We start from the raw sequence: 18333 nt of genomic DNA, 5'->3' as shown, positions 1-18333 counted from the left end.
AGAACCTTGAGAATTGTCATTCTGAACTCTAGATCTGACATATTACCAATGTTTGTATTGATTAGGTCCCTAGCCTTCGGTACTGCCTCTTGTTCTTTTTTTTGTGTTGAATTTTTCCTTCTTGTCATTTTGTCTAGATAAGAATATATGAAGGAGCAAGTAAAATACTAAAAGGGTGGCAACAACCCCAGAAAAATATGCTTTAACCAAATTAGAAGAGATCCCAAATCGTGAGGGGGGAGAAAGGGGATAAAAAGAGGTTCAAAAAGGAAGAAAGAAAAAAAAAAGAAAAAAGAAAAAAAAAAGGAAAAAATTAAAAAAAAATAATAAGAAAAATACAAAAAAGAAAAAATATATATATTAGATAAACTGGTTAAAAAACGTTAAAAAAGAAAAAGGTAAAAGTTAAAAAAAAAATTTACCAGAAGGCGAGAAAAAAAACAAAAAATGAAAAAGAAAAAAAATTAAATTAACTGCAAGACTAAAAAAAAATCACAGGGAAAAAGCCATGAGTTCCGTGCTTTGCTTTCTCCTCCTCTGGAATTCTGCTGCTCTCCTTGGTATTGAAACCGCACTCCTTGGTAGGTGAACTTGGTCTCAGCTGGATTTCTTGATGATCTTCTGGGGGAGGGGCCTGTTGTAGTGATTCTCAAGTGTCTTTGCCCCAGGTGGAATTGCACCGCCCTTATCAGGGGCCGGGGTGAGTAATCCGCTCGGGTTTGCTTTCAGGAGCTTTTGTTCCCTGAGCGCTTTCCGTAGAGCTCCGGAGGACGGGAATACAAATGGCGGCCTCCTGGTCTCCAGCCCGGAGGAGCTGAGAGCCCAGGGCCCCATTCCTCAGTGCGCCCTCAGAGAACAGCGCCCAGTTACTCCCATCTGCCTGACCTCCGGCCGCGCTCCGAGCTCACCGAGCCTGCGACCGGTTCAAGGTAACATCAAGCTGTGAGCTTACTGTCGGCTCTGTCTCTGTAGCCGGCTTTCCCGTTCCAATACCCACAAGCTCTGCGACACTCAGACACCCCCGATCCTTCTGTGACCCTGCGGGACCTGAGGCCACGCTGACCCCACGTGGGCTTCGCCCTGGTTTAGCCTCTGGAGTGATGTCCCTCAGCGGAACAGACTTTTAAAAGTCCTGATTTTGTGCGCTGTTGCTCCTCCGCTTGCTGGAAGCCGGCCCCTCCCCCCGGGGTCTATCTTCCCGTCGCTTTGGATTCACTTCTCTGCCGGTCCTACCTTTCAGAAAGTGGTTGTTTTTCTGTTTCCAGAATTGCTGTTCTTCTTCTCTTCGATCTGCCGATGGATTTTCAGGTGTTTGCAATCTTTAGATAAGCTATCTAGCTGATCTCTGGCTAACTGAAGTAGTCTCAGCCTGCTACTTCTCCGCCATTTTGACTCCAAGAAACAATTCTTGTACAGTATCTTTTTTATGCTGTACTGAAAACAATATATTTGGAGTAGGTATATTTAGAGTGAAGATGAGACTAATTACACTCTCGGGAAAAAACAAGCTATTATGAAATGGAGTCCCAAAGCTCAGGCAAGAGTTCTTCTATTCTTGTAGATTATCCTCTGTTGGAAGAAATTATGCCATACTTTTTTGTAACCAACATAGCTCCCAGCAGCAAGCCTTGCATAGAGTAGATACGCAACAAATTATTGACTGAATTACAAGAAAAGATGTTAATGATTATACATTGTAATCATAGTACACTCACTTATAATAAAAGTTTTATTAATTGGTCTATTAATTGCCATTACATAACTCTAATTTATAGTAAATTGTGTTCAGAAAACCAGATCGATAATAACTCTAAATACCTAAATACAACACAGTCTTCTGAATCATCAAATTATAAAGTCTGTTTGTTATACTTTTAGTTTTTTGATGTATTTCGCTTAGTCACAACTTTCTGAAAAGATGGCAACTTTTAATAAAGGTAACTCTAATAAAATTCAGAATATAGGATTAAGCACAACACATGTAGGAAAACAGTATTTAAAACATCATGTAAGTGACATAACAAACAAACTATGCTAAAACTGTGAAAAAGAGTATCAGTAAAACTTTTGGGTTGAGATATACTAGTAAGCATCATAAAATGAAGCTAGAACTTTATAAAATAACATTCTTTAGACTATTTTACTTTAGTGATTAAAAATGAAAGATATGTGCCTTCAAAAACGGACTGTGTAAGCAGTCTTTTGGTTTTTCCTTTCCACTCTAGGTAGTTCTGATGAGTCACTCCAATCCTGACACTAAGAAAAATCTAGTTCCAAGTTGCTATGGGAATTAAACAGAAAGACCTTATGAGAAAGACAAACTCTCCAAACCAGTTTAAATGGCCCCAAGGGGTCCAGTCCCGTCCTTCAGTCTGGGGACTGGTGTGCAGAGAGTGGGCCATGCTTACGGCGCAATGCTGCAGTCAATCTGGGCAGCGCGTGGGTCATGCAACAGGGGAATAGAAAACATTTTTTCTTAACTCTGATTCTATTATTCTAGAAAACAAATCTTTCTCCTCTCCAGGGGGCCGGGGGGGTGGGTGGTGCGGGGAAAGCACATGGGAAAATGGAATCTTTAAATGCGGCTCTAAGATTTAAAGTTATATATAAAATAATGGGGTTCTGACACTAGGTTTCTGTCCTACAAGTGACTGGTCACATGATTTGCTATTGCTAATCCTGTGCAAATAGTTACAAGTGTGCCAGGACATGCTGATGGTTGTAAAATTTAAATCTAAATGTACATTTGAATGGTATTAGAATTGTTAACTCTAAACTTCCTGTGTTAACTGTTTTTTATTTTATGAGGAGTAAGAGAGGAATAAATGTATAGATCCACACACATTTTTATATATATAAAATATACATAACTCTCTGATGCTCTTCCTTTTGAACTACACTAGTTCATTTGACTATTACTCTAGCTTGATTTATAATCAATGGAGCTTTATCTGTATGTAAATGTGAAATAGTTCATATTTGAATTTAATTTGTTCTCCTTTTGCGTATGTTTTTACTAACAGAAGACATATGTGGTTGTTACTTTTATTATAATTATTACTTGAGATTAGGTATTCTTATAAGGAAATAACTGATTTTTTCATCTTTCATAATCTGTCATTTTATAAAAAGCTTTTAATAAAAGCATTTTATTAAAAGCCAAACTCTGAATCTTGATAAAATTCCATAAAGAATTAGTACGTTATCATTTAGGAAGTTGTTGTTTTCTTTTAAGAACAAATAATAATGAAAGATAATTCAATACAGTCAATACATTAAAGGATCTGAGATCAGAATGATCTCAGCAGCTTCAAAAAAAAATTTCAAATTATTTATCTCAAATGAGTAGATAGTTTATAAAATTTTTAAAATTTCAAAGTAATTATTTCATTATGTCCTATACTGCTCATCCAAGGCAAATTTTTCTACCTTTTGATGCAATCTGCTTAACAACATTCTTAAGAATGCAAAGGATCAACTATTTTTTAAATACATTTTTAAAATAAATAAATAAATTTTTTAAAGTAATAAAAGCTTGCTGTCCTTTGCATATTTGTATTTAAATATTAATTCATACACTCAACACCCATTTGTTGAATTAATTACTACTGGAATTAGTTTGGGACATATTGGTAAACAAAACAGAAACCACTGCCCTCCTAGAACTTTTATATTTAAGTGTTTAAATAAGTAAACACAGAAATTAAGCAGCAAATTAGGAACTGACATAGGCTATTGTAAAAGAAACAGGATAATCAGGTTGAAGAATGTGGAACTGCGGCACAGGCTGAAGCTTTTTTGAGGTTGATTATAATAATGAGATTGAGCTAAGAAAGGTAGACTAAAGTCAAAGTGTCTCACCACAACTGCAGATTAACTTATTTTATCAACCTGCATAGTTAGTGTCACTGCAATGTTTGAGACCAATGGAACAAACAAAATAGAAAAGGGATTACTTTTTAAATAATGTATTATTACTGAATGTATTAACAAGTGGCATAGAAAAACCACTAATCCATAAAATGATTAAATCAAAAACATTTAAATCATGGAGTTGTGACTACAGAAACATTAATAACTACATTTAGCTAACAGCTCTAAGATAAAATCCCTGAAGAGGAATATTAGCAGAATGTTATTTTATAAAGAAGCACTAAAACAAACTCCTGGTAATGAAATAATTCAACTTGGTATAAGAAAAGTTGAAAAGAAAAAATGATACTATGTAAGGCACTGCCTAGGTGTTCACTGATGGTACAGGTGCACCAACAGAAAGGTGTCAAGGCTTTACATCATGAGTTCATCTAAACACCTGAGTAAAATGTCGTTCCATTCCGTGCACAGGTCTATATTCCATATTCAATGATGATATCAAAATAAATCTAAAAAAAATCCAAGCTGCCTGATAAAGTCCTTCCTGATGGGAAGAAACCCTATTAGAGCACAACGTCACTGTTATGTTAAAAAATAAAATGATGTCTTATGAAAAGTTTATAGATTCAAAGCAAAAATGCAACCTTACAAAATTATGGTTAAAAAAAGTTGACTGGTGGGCACCTGAGTGGCTCAGTGGGTTAAAGCCTCTGCCTTCAGCTCAGGTCATGATCCCAGGGTCCTCGGATAGAGCCCCGCATCGAGTCCCGCATCGGGCTCTCTGCTCTGTGGGGAGCCTGCTTCCGCCTCTCTCTCTGCCTGCCGCTCTGCCTACTTGGGATCTCTGTCTGTCAGATAAATAAATGAAATCTTAAAAATAAAAAAAAAAAAGTTGACTGGTGATATCTGACAGTGTCACAATCTGAACACTAAGCTAGAAGAGTTAAGACTAGTGGAATGCAGGTATCATTTTCACAATACTTGACATGAAAATGTATGATTGGATTCAAAATCTATATTCATTATCAAAAGATTTTTGAACATTATATTTGTAAATGGAAGAAGGGAATATCTACAATTTTTAAAATCTTCACGTACAATTTAAAGAATTATTCAAATTCTGGTTAACAGAAGGAAAATAGTTCCACTAATTAAAGAAAAACTGGCACACGTTCTTTTGCCATTTGCTTCTGCCTCTTCTTGTGAACAAATTTTACACTTGCTGAAGTATAAGAGCTAGAAATTCTTATTCAGGAATTATGTACAGCTGTTTTAAGCAAAAAATGATAAAATTTCAGTATTTATAATATATTCCTCCTTGATTCTTTGGCTTTATATTCCTTATCACAAACATATACTGTGAAAACATGTAATACATGCTTTCATTGAAAGCCACATATTCTCTCAATCCCTTAACTTATTTATCTTTGGGAGCGATGTGATTGCACTGTCCATGTGCAGTATGTCGTAGGAGAGGTTTGGGAAGTATGAGCCTATCTGGTATAGTAGACAGTATCCCCAGGTTGGAGATTTTAATGGCAGTAAGTAAAACAAAATACAGAAATGTTAGTAAACTGAGGGATGCTCTTACGTCTAAACTCTAAGATCTCATGAAGCTAGTAAAACCCTTTAAAATACACCTTAACACTATAATCAAAAATCATCATAGATTTCCAAACTCATCATAGATTTCCATATTCTGTATAGAATACGTTTATATTGACTTATTTTCTTATGTTGTAAGTTAACTGACTTTTTCTAACAAAGCAACAATTAAAAAAACATTCAATAGCTCTTTTTACATTTTTTTTTTATAATTTACTAGATGACATGTTTAAAATTTAATAATCCATCTATTATCACTAATCTTTCATTCAGTTACCTTTAAGTAAGACACCAAGCATTTGGGAAAATGTCAAATCTGTATCTTCAAAGAGAATCAGTCAAAAAGCATTCAGGTAGAAAATGAACATAAATTATTACAGAACTCTCTACAAATAAGATCCCAATGAATTTAAATAGGATCTGCCTTAAAATTTAACACACTCATTTAAAGACAGAGTTAAAAAGTCTTACAGAAATATGAAGTCTTGGCAACCAAAGGAAAGCAGAGGTCAGAAGCCTGGAGAACTGCTGAAGAAATCTTAGTGTTTTTTCTTTGTCCCCCAGCATTATCATGAACAAAGAGGATACAAACCAGTCATGGCCAGCGTAAGTCCCCTGCAGGCAGACTGAAAAGCACAGTTAAGGAACTTTTGCATATTTTGTCTTACAAGATGAAATATAAGAACTCTATTAATATTCATTTCCAGGATCCCTATCAGGAAAAAGATTCTGATACTTCAGTCCTCATTTTACCTTCAATCAATTTAGAAGCCAATGTGTTGATTATTTACATAAGTAGAGGAGGGCAATGGCACTAGCAAATGCAGAAAAAAATATCTGTTTCGAGGCAACACTTATTCAAGTCATTAAAATCATAGTACCTTCTCTTTCTCTGGTTTAGGTTATCTGCTAAATTACTAACATAATCAAATATTTTAAAATCCATATATTTTTAGAATTCAGTAAGGCAAATGGTTTGCATACTTTTTTCTCTTCAAGTCAAATCTATTTCTGAAAAATAACCAATTCAAGTAAAATAAATATATGTTCTATTGTTATTCTAAATTTACTAACTCTAGAATATTCTTATTCTAGATATACTAAATCTATTTTTTAAAAATGTCTTTTATGTATCTGAAAATACAGCCAAATAACTTTAATTACTCAGTTTAAGATTAAATAAGTAAGATTGAATTTAGTAATTACTACCCAATTTAATAAAATTCATATTTAAAATATAGAATACTATAAAGGTACATCAACAAATCAGCAATATAGATTAAAGTATTATTATTTTTTCTTTTTTTTTGCTTATTTTATTTTATTTTTTAATTAATTAATTTATTTTCAGCATAACAGTATTCATAATTTATGCACCACACCCAGTGCTCCATGCAATCCCTGCCCTCTATAATACCCACCACCTGGTATCCTGACCTCCCTCCTCCCCCCCACCACCACTTCAAACCCCTCAGATTGTTTTTCAGAGTCCATAGTCTCTCATGGTTCACCTCCCCTTCCAATTTACCCCAACTCCCTTCTCCTAACAGCCCCTGTCCTCCATGCTATTTGTTATGCTCCACAAATAAGTGAAACCATATGATAATTGACTCTCTCTGCTTGACTTATTTCACTCAGCATACTCTCTTCCAGTCCCGTCCATGTTGCTACAAAAGTATTTTACTATAAATGTGTTAAGGTACCCTATCAAAGAACTATGAAAAACACATAATGTTCAACTGCTGTGAATCCACTCAAAAAGGATATGAAGAGAAGATTTTACGGGCGCTTGCTGCTGTTTTAGGAATCTCTCGCAGTGCTTTAAAATCAAGGTAAGATCATTTTCTGCGCTGTCTTTTAACAGGTTGAGGAACTTGCCATATCTATATTAAAAGCCCACAAAACATGCAAAATGAAAAACTTCAGTCCCTGCATTATAAATTCACTTTTTAAAATCCATCAAGTGTAGTCCTCTTGAGATCTCAAGGTTTTAAGTTTTCTTCTACTTCCACCATAACTATGCTATACAGAACACTTAGTAGGGAGAGCTTTACACTAAGTACATGTTCCTGATAATTATATTTGGATTAGCAGTAATTATCTGGTAAATACTGATAACTTTTAAGGAGAATAAAACAATAATGACAGAACAAAATGCAGATACTGTAGATGAGAAGAATACAAGCATTTTTTCCTGAACTTAATCTAAAACATGTAATGCTGACAGGTGAGACTGACCAAATGTTAAGTCTAGAAGCAATTTTAGATTTCATCTAATCCATGTAATCCAAAGGTTCTAAGAGGGAGTACATCCCTTCTTGCGGCCACCTGAGAAATTCATGGGGGCATTTTTGATTGCACGGTGACTGGGGACACAAATAGTAGTTGGTGCGTAATGCAGGTTAGATGTGGGGCAGTCCTAAACAACTACTTACAAATGGCCTGCCCATTATTTGCATGGATGAAGAAGCTATTTATAATTATCTGAAACCAATTCTGCTTTATATAAGATCATAAAATATTTTTTCTATATTTTTTATTATACATTGAATGCAACTAAATGTGTAAATCAGGAAAATATAGTACTTTCGTTGTTTGAAGCCTAAGACTTGTTCTCCATTTTGGAAAGTCACTTTGCCAGTGGCAAAACTTGAGCAGTATTTGAAGCACCAAAACATCAGTGGTCTATATGCAGCTGCCAAAGTCACAGTGATTCTATATGGTTGACAACTCTGTCATATACTGTAGCTGGGTACAAATCACCTTCCATTCACATCTTACCAATAAGACATTATACTGAATTTAAAAAATATGTGACTAGCCTGCTCATGTTATCTATGGATTCCATCTCAGAATAGAAATTGGACATTACAAAATAAAAAGCAGATATAGGGTCACAAAACAATGAGTTACATGCTTCATGTGATACAGACGGATTAGCCAGAATTACTACCACACTTTTCATTATAATGCTATGAATTTATTAAAAATAGTCATTTTAAAAGCGTCCATAGATTGTAAAGATTACTCACTGAAGTAGGATAGAACTGTTAAATCCCCAGTTAGTAAGCAAGAGAGGAGACTCACTCCTTAATTCACAGTCTGCTGTTAAGTTTCTTTTGAAAATTACGATTTGGGCACTAAAAATTCAAACTACTATAATTAGTTTATTCATTTTTAACTTCGGCATCTATCCTCCAGGTTCTTTTGTACTCATTACCGTAGCTTGACAATTAAAATCTATCATATTTTTTAAAATGGCATGATTGTGCTACCAATGTGCTGATTTTTACAATTCATTTTTTTAAAAAACCTGTAGTCATAGAGACTTAAATACACTGTAATTAGCCTCTGAAATGATAATGAACCATAACTGATTTACCAGCAGAGGTAATTTAATCATGTGCCAATATCTCCAAAACAAAGTTATTATTTTCTGAATGATAAACTCTGCATTTAAAGTACACAAAATAGTTGGTTGTTAAATACTATTAAACACATATCAGGTAGATAAAACAAATTCTAGCAATGCGCAAGGGAGATATTTCCCTATAATATACCTGACAGTCATTTTAATGCCAAGCTGCTGCACAGATGAAAGACTTTCGTTCTTCACATTTGCATCAGTAGCTAAAAACAAAAGCAAACTGGGTTATAAAAATGTATAAAAGTCTGCATAATAATCACATTTTAATTGAAAATTGATTAAAGTAATATTTTTACATATTTTAATATGAATTTTGAAAACATTGATGAATTCATTCTTTTAAGAGCTATCAGTTACATTTTCAAAGAATTAATAGGAAACTTTTTACAAATAACTTTTCTCCTATAAAAGCCATTTAAAAGCATATTAAGTACAAAATGACTAATTGTAGTTTTCAAGCAACCTATTTTTACTCAGCTCTCAGAACACAAAAGCTCTTAACCCCAAAATGATGTAGAACATTGTATGTTCATCAACCAATGCATTTATAAGATTTTGATTTACAAATATGTATAAGTATGGCTGTTCACTTCTTAAAGATTTAAACATGAGTGTCAAGAAGGAATAATCAGTATACTGCTTATAATGTATAACAATATATGAGGTTGGGGTGAACAAAGTTCTTCCAGCAGGTGCATCTTCTTTGAGGAGTAGGAGTTTGTGATCTATGAAATGTGAAGGGGCTATATGGGACAGGGGACAATAGGAGAGGTTGAAAATTTAGATTGGTTCTGGAGAACATGGATAACGAAGCTAACAGTGAATGCTCAGTAGCATCATTAGAAGCACTGAGAGTCCTAGTTGTAACTTTCAATTTTTGGCTAAAGAAACTGTAGCGTGCATGTGCATACACACACATACACATGTAAAATACTAAGGAACTTGTTATTTAGTGGTAAAGAGGACTAAAGGCTGGGTTTCTCATACTCATGTCAGTGGGGTTTTTGTTTTTTGTTTTGTTTTGTTTTTTAACAAAGCTAATATTAAACTACAGCTTATTTTTTTTAAGATTTTTTTATTTTTTATTTATTTATTTTTATTTAATTGACAGACAGAGATCACAAGTAGTCGGAGAGGCAGGCAGAGAGAGAGAGGAGGAAGTAGGCTCCACACTGAGCAGAGAGCCCAATGCAGGGCTTGATTCCAGGACCCCGAGATCATGGCCTGAGCTGAAGGCAGAGGTTTTAACCCACTGAGCCATCCAAGCGTCCCCCCCAACCGCCACCTTTTTTTCCCCTCCTATTACACACCAGTGCATCTCATCCTATTAGTATAATCTACTTAACTTGTGGATTCATTCATTCCTTTTAATACACCCTTTCTGATAAAGTGTGAAGCATGATGCTAGAAGCTATAGGGGATAAAAAAAGAAATCATACATCATGCCCTAAAAGAACTTTCCATGTAGTGCCAGAGATAAAATTCGTATATAGATAACTCTGATAAAGATGTTTTAAAGGACTAAGTGGAACAAGAATGGTACAGATAGAGTGTTAAGTAAATTCAGAAAGAGAGAGAGATTACATAGAAGTGGCACTTAAACTGAACTGTAAAATATGGCTAGACTTGAGATCTACAGAGATTAGGAAGAACAACAAATTAAACATCACTGTTATCAAACATCTACTCATTGGACCAGCAATAATTCATCTTTTAGCACTCTTGGAGGTAAGGTACCCTGTTTCTCCTAGTTTGCCTAGGCCCTCCATGGTTTTAGCTCTGAAAGTCTCATGCCCCAGGAAGTCCTCATAAGCCCAGCCAAACCAGGCTGGTCTTTTACCCACCTACAGTGGTCATTTTCTTTAAAAATAAATAAATTAATTAAAATAAAATAAAATTGGGGCACCTAGGTGGCTCAGTGGGTTTAAAGCCTCTGCCTTCAGCGCAGGTCATGATCTCAGGGTCCTCGGATTGAGCCCTGCCTCAGGCTCTTTGCTCAGCAGGGAGCTTGCTTCCCCCTCTCTCTGCCTGCCTCTCTGCCTACTTGTGATATCTCTCTCTCTCTCTCTCTGTCAAATAAATAAATAAAATCTTTAAATAAATAAAATAAATAAAATAAAATAAACTTAAGAGCTCAGTTAATTTCCTGACAAGCTACATCTGAGTTTTACTTATTCGGTTCAGAACACAAACTTAATAGTATTTCACAATTGGCCTATAATGAGTAGTTAAGCTATTTTTTATATATCTTCGAATTCCTCCCTATTTAGAACTCTAACTAGAGTTAAATAGATGTAAATTTTAGATGTACAGATTGCTAAGGACAGTTTTGCCCCATTTATAAGAGCCAGTATCTTTTTCCTATACAAAAAAAAAAAAAAATTTGAGTTTCTATTACTTTATACCAAAAACATACATGTCACAAATTATTCTCACTCTCATAAAATGGCCAATCTTTAAACTATTAATCATTCGTATGTTCCCTATAATTTCAAGTTCTTAGTCTTCTCAAGAGCATTTTTAAAAAGTCAGCCATAATTTAAATAGCTGTACCAATGCCCATTACAACACAATCAGATAAAATTCATTTGCGTAGTGACCAGGAAGTTCCTTCTATGTCAGAACCTGAATACACTCCTGGTGATCCTATATTTTATTATTAATTGTATTTTAGTTTCCCAAGTTTAAATAATGTTAAGACTTTGGTGCTGCAGTGTTGGTGACACTGGCTGGCTTTGCAAAATTTAAGTAGTTTCAATAAAATATGTTGCCTTTATATATTTTTATAGCTGTGAAATAGACCTACCTCCTATCAACTACCATAATAGGGTATTATAAGATTGCTTTTTAACTGGGAAGATATATTCTATTGAGGTATACCTTGTGTTCAAAGAAATATAAAGATTTTATTAATTTTGACAAATGCATATAAGTTGTATAACCCACATGCTTCTAAGATACGGAATATTTTCATCATGTAGATGTTCCCTCATGCTCTCTTCTAGCCAATTCTTGCACATCCTTCTTCCCTAAACTAGCCACTGTTCTGATCTCTTTCACTGTTGGCTTATCTTTACCTAGAACATCATATAAATGGAATCACATAATATGTACTATTTTGTGTTTTTTATTTCTCTTAACACAATGTTTTGTGATGCATTCCATATTGTAACATGTATCAATAGTATTTTTTTTATTGCAAGTAGTATTCCATTATGTAGATATGTTGAACTTTGTTTATTCAATGTATATCTTGAAGTTTATTTTTTTGTGACATTTGTGTTTTTTTTCTCAGATTTTGACATTCATGAATAAAGAAGTCTGAACATTCTTGGCCAAATATCAAAGGTGAGCCATCACCTTACACCTGTCAGAACGGCTAAAATAAAAAAGATAAGAGATAACAAGTGTTAGCAAAAATATGGAGAAACAGGACCCTTGTAAACTATTGATGGGAATATAAACTGGTACATCTACTATGGAAAACAGTATGCAGGTTCCTAAAAAAAAAAAAAAAAATAGAAATAGAAATACCATATGATCCCCTAATCCCACTACTGGGTATTACTCAAAGAAAATGAAGACATTCAAAAAGATACATGCACCCCTATGTTTACTGCAGCATCATTTACAGTAGCCAACATATGGAAGCAACCTAAGTGCCCATCGATAGATGAATGGATAAGGAAGATGTGGAAGATGCATGTATGTGCATACATACATGCACACACACAGACACACACACAGGTATTACACAGCCAAAAAAGGATAAGCTCATGCTATTTGTAATAACATGGATGGACATAGAGAGCATAAGTCAGACTGAGAAAGACAAATACCATATCATTCCACTCATATGTGGGAAAAAAAGAATAAAGAGCAGAATCAGACCTACAAATACAGAGAACAAACTAATGGTTGCCAAAGGAGAGTGGGGTGGAAGATTAGGCAAAATGGGTGAAGGGGTTTCAGTTATGGAATGCATAAATCATGGGGATAAAAGCCACAGTATAAAGGAATACAGTCACTTGATACTGTAATAGCAACGTATGGGCACAGAGGGCAGCTACACTTGTAGTGAACACAGAATAATGTATAAATTTAATGAATCACTATGTTGTATACCTGAAATTAGTGTAACTATATGCATGTCAACTATACTCGAAAACAAAAAAACACTACAGTTCTTCACGCTGAAGAGAAATGGTACCAGATGAATACACGGATACATACACATACAACACACATTAACACACATACAAGAGTGTAAGAAATTGTAAATGTATGTGCAAATATAAATAACTTCGTTATTGTTTCTTAATTTACTTAAAAATAATTGATTCAAGGAATAATAACATATTAAAGTAAAATGCATAGAAAAAATAGTATACAGGAAGGACAAATAGAAATAAACTTTTGTAAGGTTCTTATGTGAAAGACATGGTATTAATTCATAGTAGACAAAAACATCAAAATCATAGATAAAATTTTAAAATATCAATAATCATGTGAATGGGCTAAAAACACCAAAAAAATGGCAGAAATTCTGAGACTGAATTAAAAGCAGGAAGCAAGATGCAACCACACACTATATATCTTTAGATGCCTTTTAAACTAAAAGACATGATATATTAAAGATAGGAAGACATATTATACTGACACCAGTTATAAGAAAGCTGAGCATCTGTATGTACTATTATCAGACAAAATACACTCCAGGGGAAGGAGTATTAGAGATAAAAAGACTTTTTAAAAATAACAGCATGGTCAATTAATCAAGAAGAAAAAGCAATACTAAATATATATTTATCAAATTGGAAAACCTTACAACACATGAAGCAAAAACTAAAGAATTAAAGGGACAAGTAGGTAAGCATAAAACAATAAAGGGAAAGCTCAACACTACTATATCTGTGTTTGTACCAAAAGCAGACAAAAATTTAGAAACTATTTAGAAAATCTGAATAGCATGAGCAACTAAATTGCCCTTATTGGTTATTTACAGAACATTACAACTATCAACTCTAAAATAATATCCTTTCACTTGTCAATGGAACATTTACTGAGACAGAACATTGACTCACCATAAAAAGTTTCAAAAAATTTGAAAGAAATTAAATTATGCAGAGTATAATCTATAAACACAAATAGAATTAAATTAGAAATCGGTAACAAAAAGATACCTGGAAAATCTCCAAATTCTTGAAACTTAAGAAACACACTGCAAATTAATCAAGGCCAAAGCAAGCTAACAAGCTAAATTAGAAAATATTTTTAATGAAATGGTAATTAAGACAATTCTAAACATGCGTTGGGAGGCAACTAAAGCATTGCAAATAAAGGTTTAAAGTCAATGATCTAAGCTTCCATCACAGAGGCTAGAAAAAGAAGAGGAAATTAAACCTGAAGTCAGCAAAAAAATGAAATAAAACACAATAGAAACCAATAAAATAGAAAAAATAAGTACAGAAGATATCAATAAAACCAAATGCTGCTTCTTTGAAAAGATCAATAATATTGACAAATCTCTACCTGGCTATAAAGAAAAAGGAGAAAGAGAAAACACAAATTATCAGTATCAAGATAAAAGAGAAAATATCACCATAGATCCTACAGACCCAAGAAGAAATAGAAAATCTGAAGTCTTACATTTATTAATGAAACTGAATTAATATTTAAAAAGCAGACCATGAAGAAAACTCACATCCAAATGGTGTCCACTAGTGAATTCAATCAAATAAGTAAAATAATAACAATCTTGCACACTTATAAGCACAACATAACCATGATTCCCCAACACATTCAAAGACATTAAAAGAAAACTAATGACCAATATTGCACATGAATATAAATAGAATAATTTTTTTTAAATATTAGCCTTTCAAATTCAGTAACATATTAAAAGGATGAAGTATCATGATCAAGAGGAATTCATCTGTGAAATGCAAAGTTGATTTGACATTCAAAAATCAATGTAGAACTTTTCTCCTAAGAATAAGAACAAGTTGCATATTCTTACTTATATACTCAATTAAGTTTTGACAAAATATAAAAGCAATTCAATGAGGTAAGAAAGCTTTTCAAACAATTGTTCTGGAGCAAGTAGATATCTGGGGGAAAAGATGTAAACCCTTACCTCACACATACACAAAAAAATATTCAAAATCGATTATAGACCTGTAGGTAAAAGGCGAAGTATTAAGTATAAAAAACTATCTTTATGGTCTTGATGTAGGTAAAGATTTTTCTGAATAAAACCCTGAAAGTACAGACCATAGAAAAAAAGAAAAGTTGACAAACTGGATTTCATCAATATTTCATCAAGAGACATTCAGAAAATAACTAGACAAGCCACATAATGGAAGAAAATATATGCAGTATAAATTGGACAAGAGATTGAATCCATAATCATTATATAACTACTACCCATAATTCAAACATTAAAAAGTCATGAAACCCATATAGAAATGATGAGGGTGAGTGAGAAACAAAATACTTGCACAGACATCTCAAAAGAAGTGTTCAGCATCATTCATCATCAGGAAAATGAAAATTAAAACAACATGGAGATACTACTGCACACCCACTGAAATGGCTAAAATTTAAGATGGAAAATACTGAGTGTCAGTAAGAATAAGGAGGAACTGGAACTGTTACATGATGCTGCAAAGAGTGTAAAATGGACAACTATTTTGGAAAATGGTTTGGCATTTTCTGTAAAATTAAACATACTTCTATTCTCTGATCCATGAATTCCACTTCTCTGTACTTATATCAAAGATTGATTTTTATAAACTATTACCAGAACAGTTTTAACTTCAATTAGATGATAACACTTTGAATTCTAGTACATATAAAACTGGATTATTAAACATGAGAAATATTTATCTTCATTAATACATTGATCTGGCACTTGTAATACTAATGTTCCTCTTCTGCAAAGTATGACACAGCTAAGTATCTTTACAGTAGGAGGAATGTGCAGTCGGTTAATGGTGCTAATAATGAGTGTCCCTGATGCCATTGTATCCCATACATCACGGTGGCTTCTAGGAGAAGATACGGACCTCTCTATCAATGAAGAATGGAATAGTTAAGGATCAAGGTGAGAGTAGTTGCCCAAAAGGATTATGCCACTCAAATGCTGTATGATTCAGGTTCTTACTTCTTTCCTATGGAAGGAAAGAGTCATTCCAGAGTGGTCTAGCTGTCGTCTGAGGAGCCCTTTGAACTTTCCTAGGATTGTACAAATAATTTCCCAGATCTATTCTCTCTCTAAAAGCTTATGTTTCTGTATATTAAGAGTAGAAACTTAAATCTGCACATTTCAACAGATAATGTTTCCAATTACAGCTGTACTCTAAAATTCTCTTGAGTTTTTTTTTAAAAGTAAAGACAAACACACTTCACTCCATACCGCTGATGAGATTGCTGAGTGTGAATATCCAGTCATTTGTATTTTTAAAGACCTCTACAGCTTATTTCTTCTGCACTGAACTTGAGATCCACATTTAAAGGAATAAAAGTTTAGAAATAGTTGAAATCAGACAGTAATATTCCATTTCACAAATTTCACTTTAAAGAATGTAGTGGTTATAGGGCGCCTGGGTGGCTCAGTGGGTTGAGCCTCTGCCTTCGGCTCGGGTCATGATCTCAGGGTCCTGGGATGGAGCCCCTCATCTGGCTCACTGTTCAGCAGGGAGCCTGCTTCCTCCTCTCTCTCTGCCTGCCTCTCTGCCTATTTGTGATTTCTGTCTGTCAAATAAATAAATAAAATCTTAAAAAATATGTAATGGTTAAGTCTTCAAAAATCTTCAAAAAGTGGTTAAATCACTTTTTAGTGAGAATATATGGGGGTATTAAGCATACCAGAACAAACATCAAATACCCACTCAAAAAACCCCTAATATTAGATAGATACAGGGACAGTAGTATGAATAAAACCCATTTGAAAAAAATAAAGTTTTCCAAGCAGGAATGAAGAAATCAGAAAATAGTTTTCTATTCACTATATATTTTATTAAAAGAGACACTTCAATTTTAAATTTGTGTTTGATACATGACAACTTGACAAACGGAAACAGATCTTTGACTACAAAAGTTCAGTGAAATAACCTTTTGTTATATACAATCTAGACTAAATACAACTTGTGAAGCAGTAATTAAAATCTTCAGAAACAAAACTGATGGGATAAAATAAATAAAATACAGTGATAAAAATGGATGTCTTCACTGGTAACCACTGAAATGTGCACATCTATGTGTAAGATACATAATAGGTGCTTAACAAACACTGAATGAATGAATACATAAATGCACAAATGAATGAACAAGAAGTTGCACTGCATATCAAATGGAGCAAGTTGGAGATGGAAATAGATAGGGACTTAAAAATATATTTTGTACATTCAAATTAAGTAATAAATGGACGATACAACTCCTACTCCCTGGAGTCCCTATGAAAAGTATAACAAGTTGCTGATAAAAAGTCAAACAAACAATGATGCCTGTACCATCATACTTACCCTACTTAATGTCTAATTTAATCAAAGCATTAACTATTTGAAATAACCAATCCATGTAATTGTAAATATAATGGTCTCAGAAGAAAATGAGTTGGAAAAATTGACTTAATATTGACTGAAATTGCTCACTCTAGTAATGCATTCTGTTCTATTTTTGGTTCACAAAGCTAGCACATAGAGCAGTAGAAGAAATGAAATATCTTCTGCCTGGCACTTGGCTAATGGTGTGGAAAAAAATTAATTTTCAGAAGAGCAAAGAATTTCCCCACTGGAATACATTTCCATGGTTAGAAAAGCAGTTACTGCTTGGCTGTTTACTGATTCTTCTGAAGTCCTGCTGTAACTGTTCTAAAGTCAAAGAACTCTCACCACCCAAAGAAGTCAACCAGTCAGTACACTCTCTCCTACCTCCTTCCTTTCCCAGAGTTGGTTGGCAGATTCTGTTGCTTCTCTTTAAACACAGGGATATAGCTATCCATTTTATTGAACTTAAATGGACATAAAATTCAATTTCTTGTGGCCAAGTTACTGTAAGAGTGTCAGCCCCTAATTGGTATAGTCAGCGTTATTTAGAAAAAAGGATTTCTTTCCATGTCTTTGTTATTACCCTTTCCTGCAAGACTCCTCCTCTCCTACTTTTTGTTTTAGCCATACTAGCACCACTCCTCTTGCTCCAGTATTGCTTCTTCCTCTTGTCCTTCACAATGGTACTAGTCAACACTGGTTGCTCTTTCCACTAAACACCTATGACACTTGAAATAAAACCCCTCATTTGACAACAACCCAGTACAAATACTATACTTAAAGGCACACTGCCTGAAAATAAAAAAGCCAGCTGAAAAATGTCAGTTTTCTTTATTTTATTTTACTAGTTGTTGCAATTTATTTAATTCATCATTTTAG

At 33.9% G+C, this 18333-nt stretch overlaps 1 protein-coding gene across 4 annotated transcripts in view; it reads right to left on the bottom strand.

The window, feature by feature from the left end:
* TBC1D32 (TBC1 domain family member 32) overlaps nucleotides 1-18333 on the bottom strand; it is a 237348-nt gene that overhangs the window by 32261 nt on the left and 186754 nt on the right. For 3 of the 4 annotated variants that reach the window (XM_032339668.1, XM_032339670.1, XM_032339669.1), the window contains 3 exons: nucleotides 9039-9108; nucleotides 7246-7361; nucleotides 5950-6104 (listed from right to left, as the gene is read on the bottom strand). In XM_032339668.1, coding sequence (XP_032195559.1) covers nucleotides 5950-6104; nucleotides 7246-7361; nucleotides 9039-9108 — 341 coding nt within the window. Of the gene's footprint in view, nucleotides 1-5949; nucleotides 6105-7245; nucleotides 7362-9038; nucleotides 9109-11860; nucleotides 12285-18333 lie in introns of those variants that run through there. The other variant, XM_032339672.1, reaches the window with a different exon arrangement.

Source organism: Mustela erminea, chromosome 4 (genome assembly GCF_009829155.1).
Source record: "Mustela erminea isolate mMusErm1 chromosome 4, mMusErm1.Pri, whole genome shotgun sequence".
NCBI classification, from domain to species: domain Eukaryota; kingdom Metazoa; phylum Chordata; class Mammalia; order Carnivora; family Mustelidae; genus Mustela; species Mustela erminea.
Note: the sequence above shows the minus strand (reverse complement) of the source record. Positions and strands in the feature narration are given on the sequence as shown.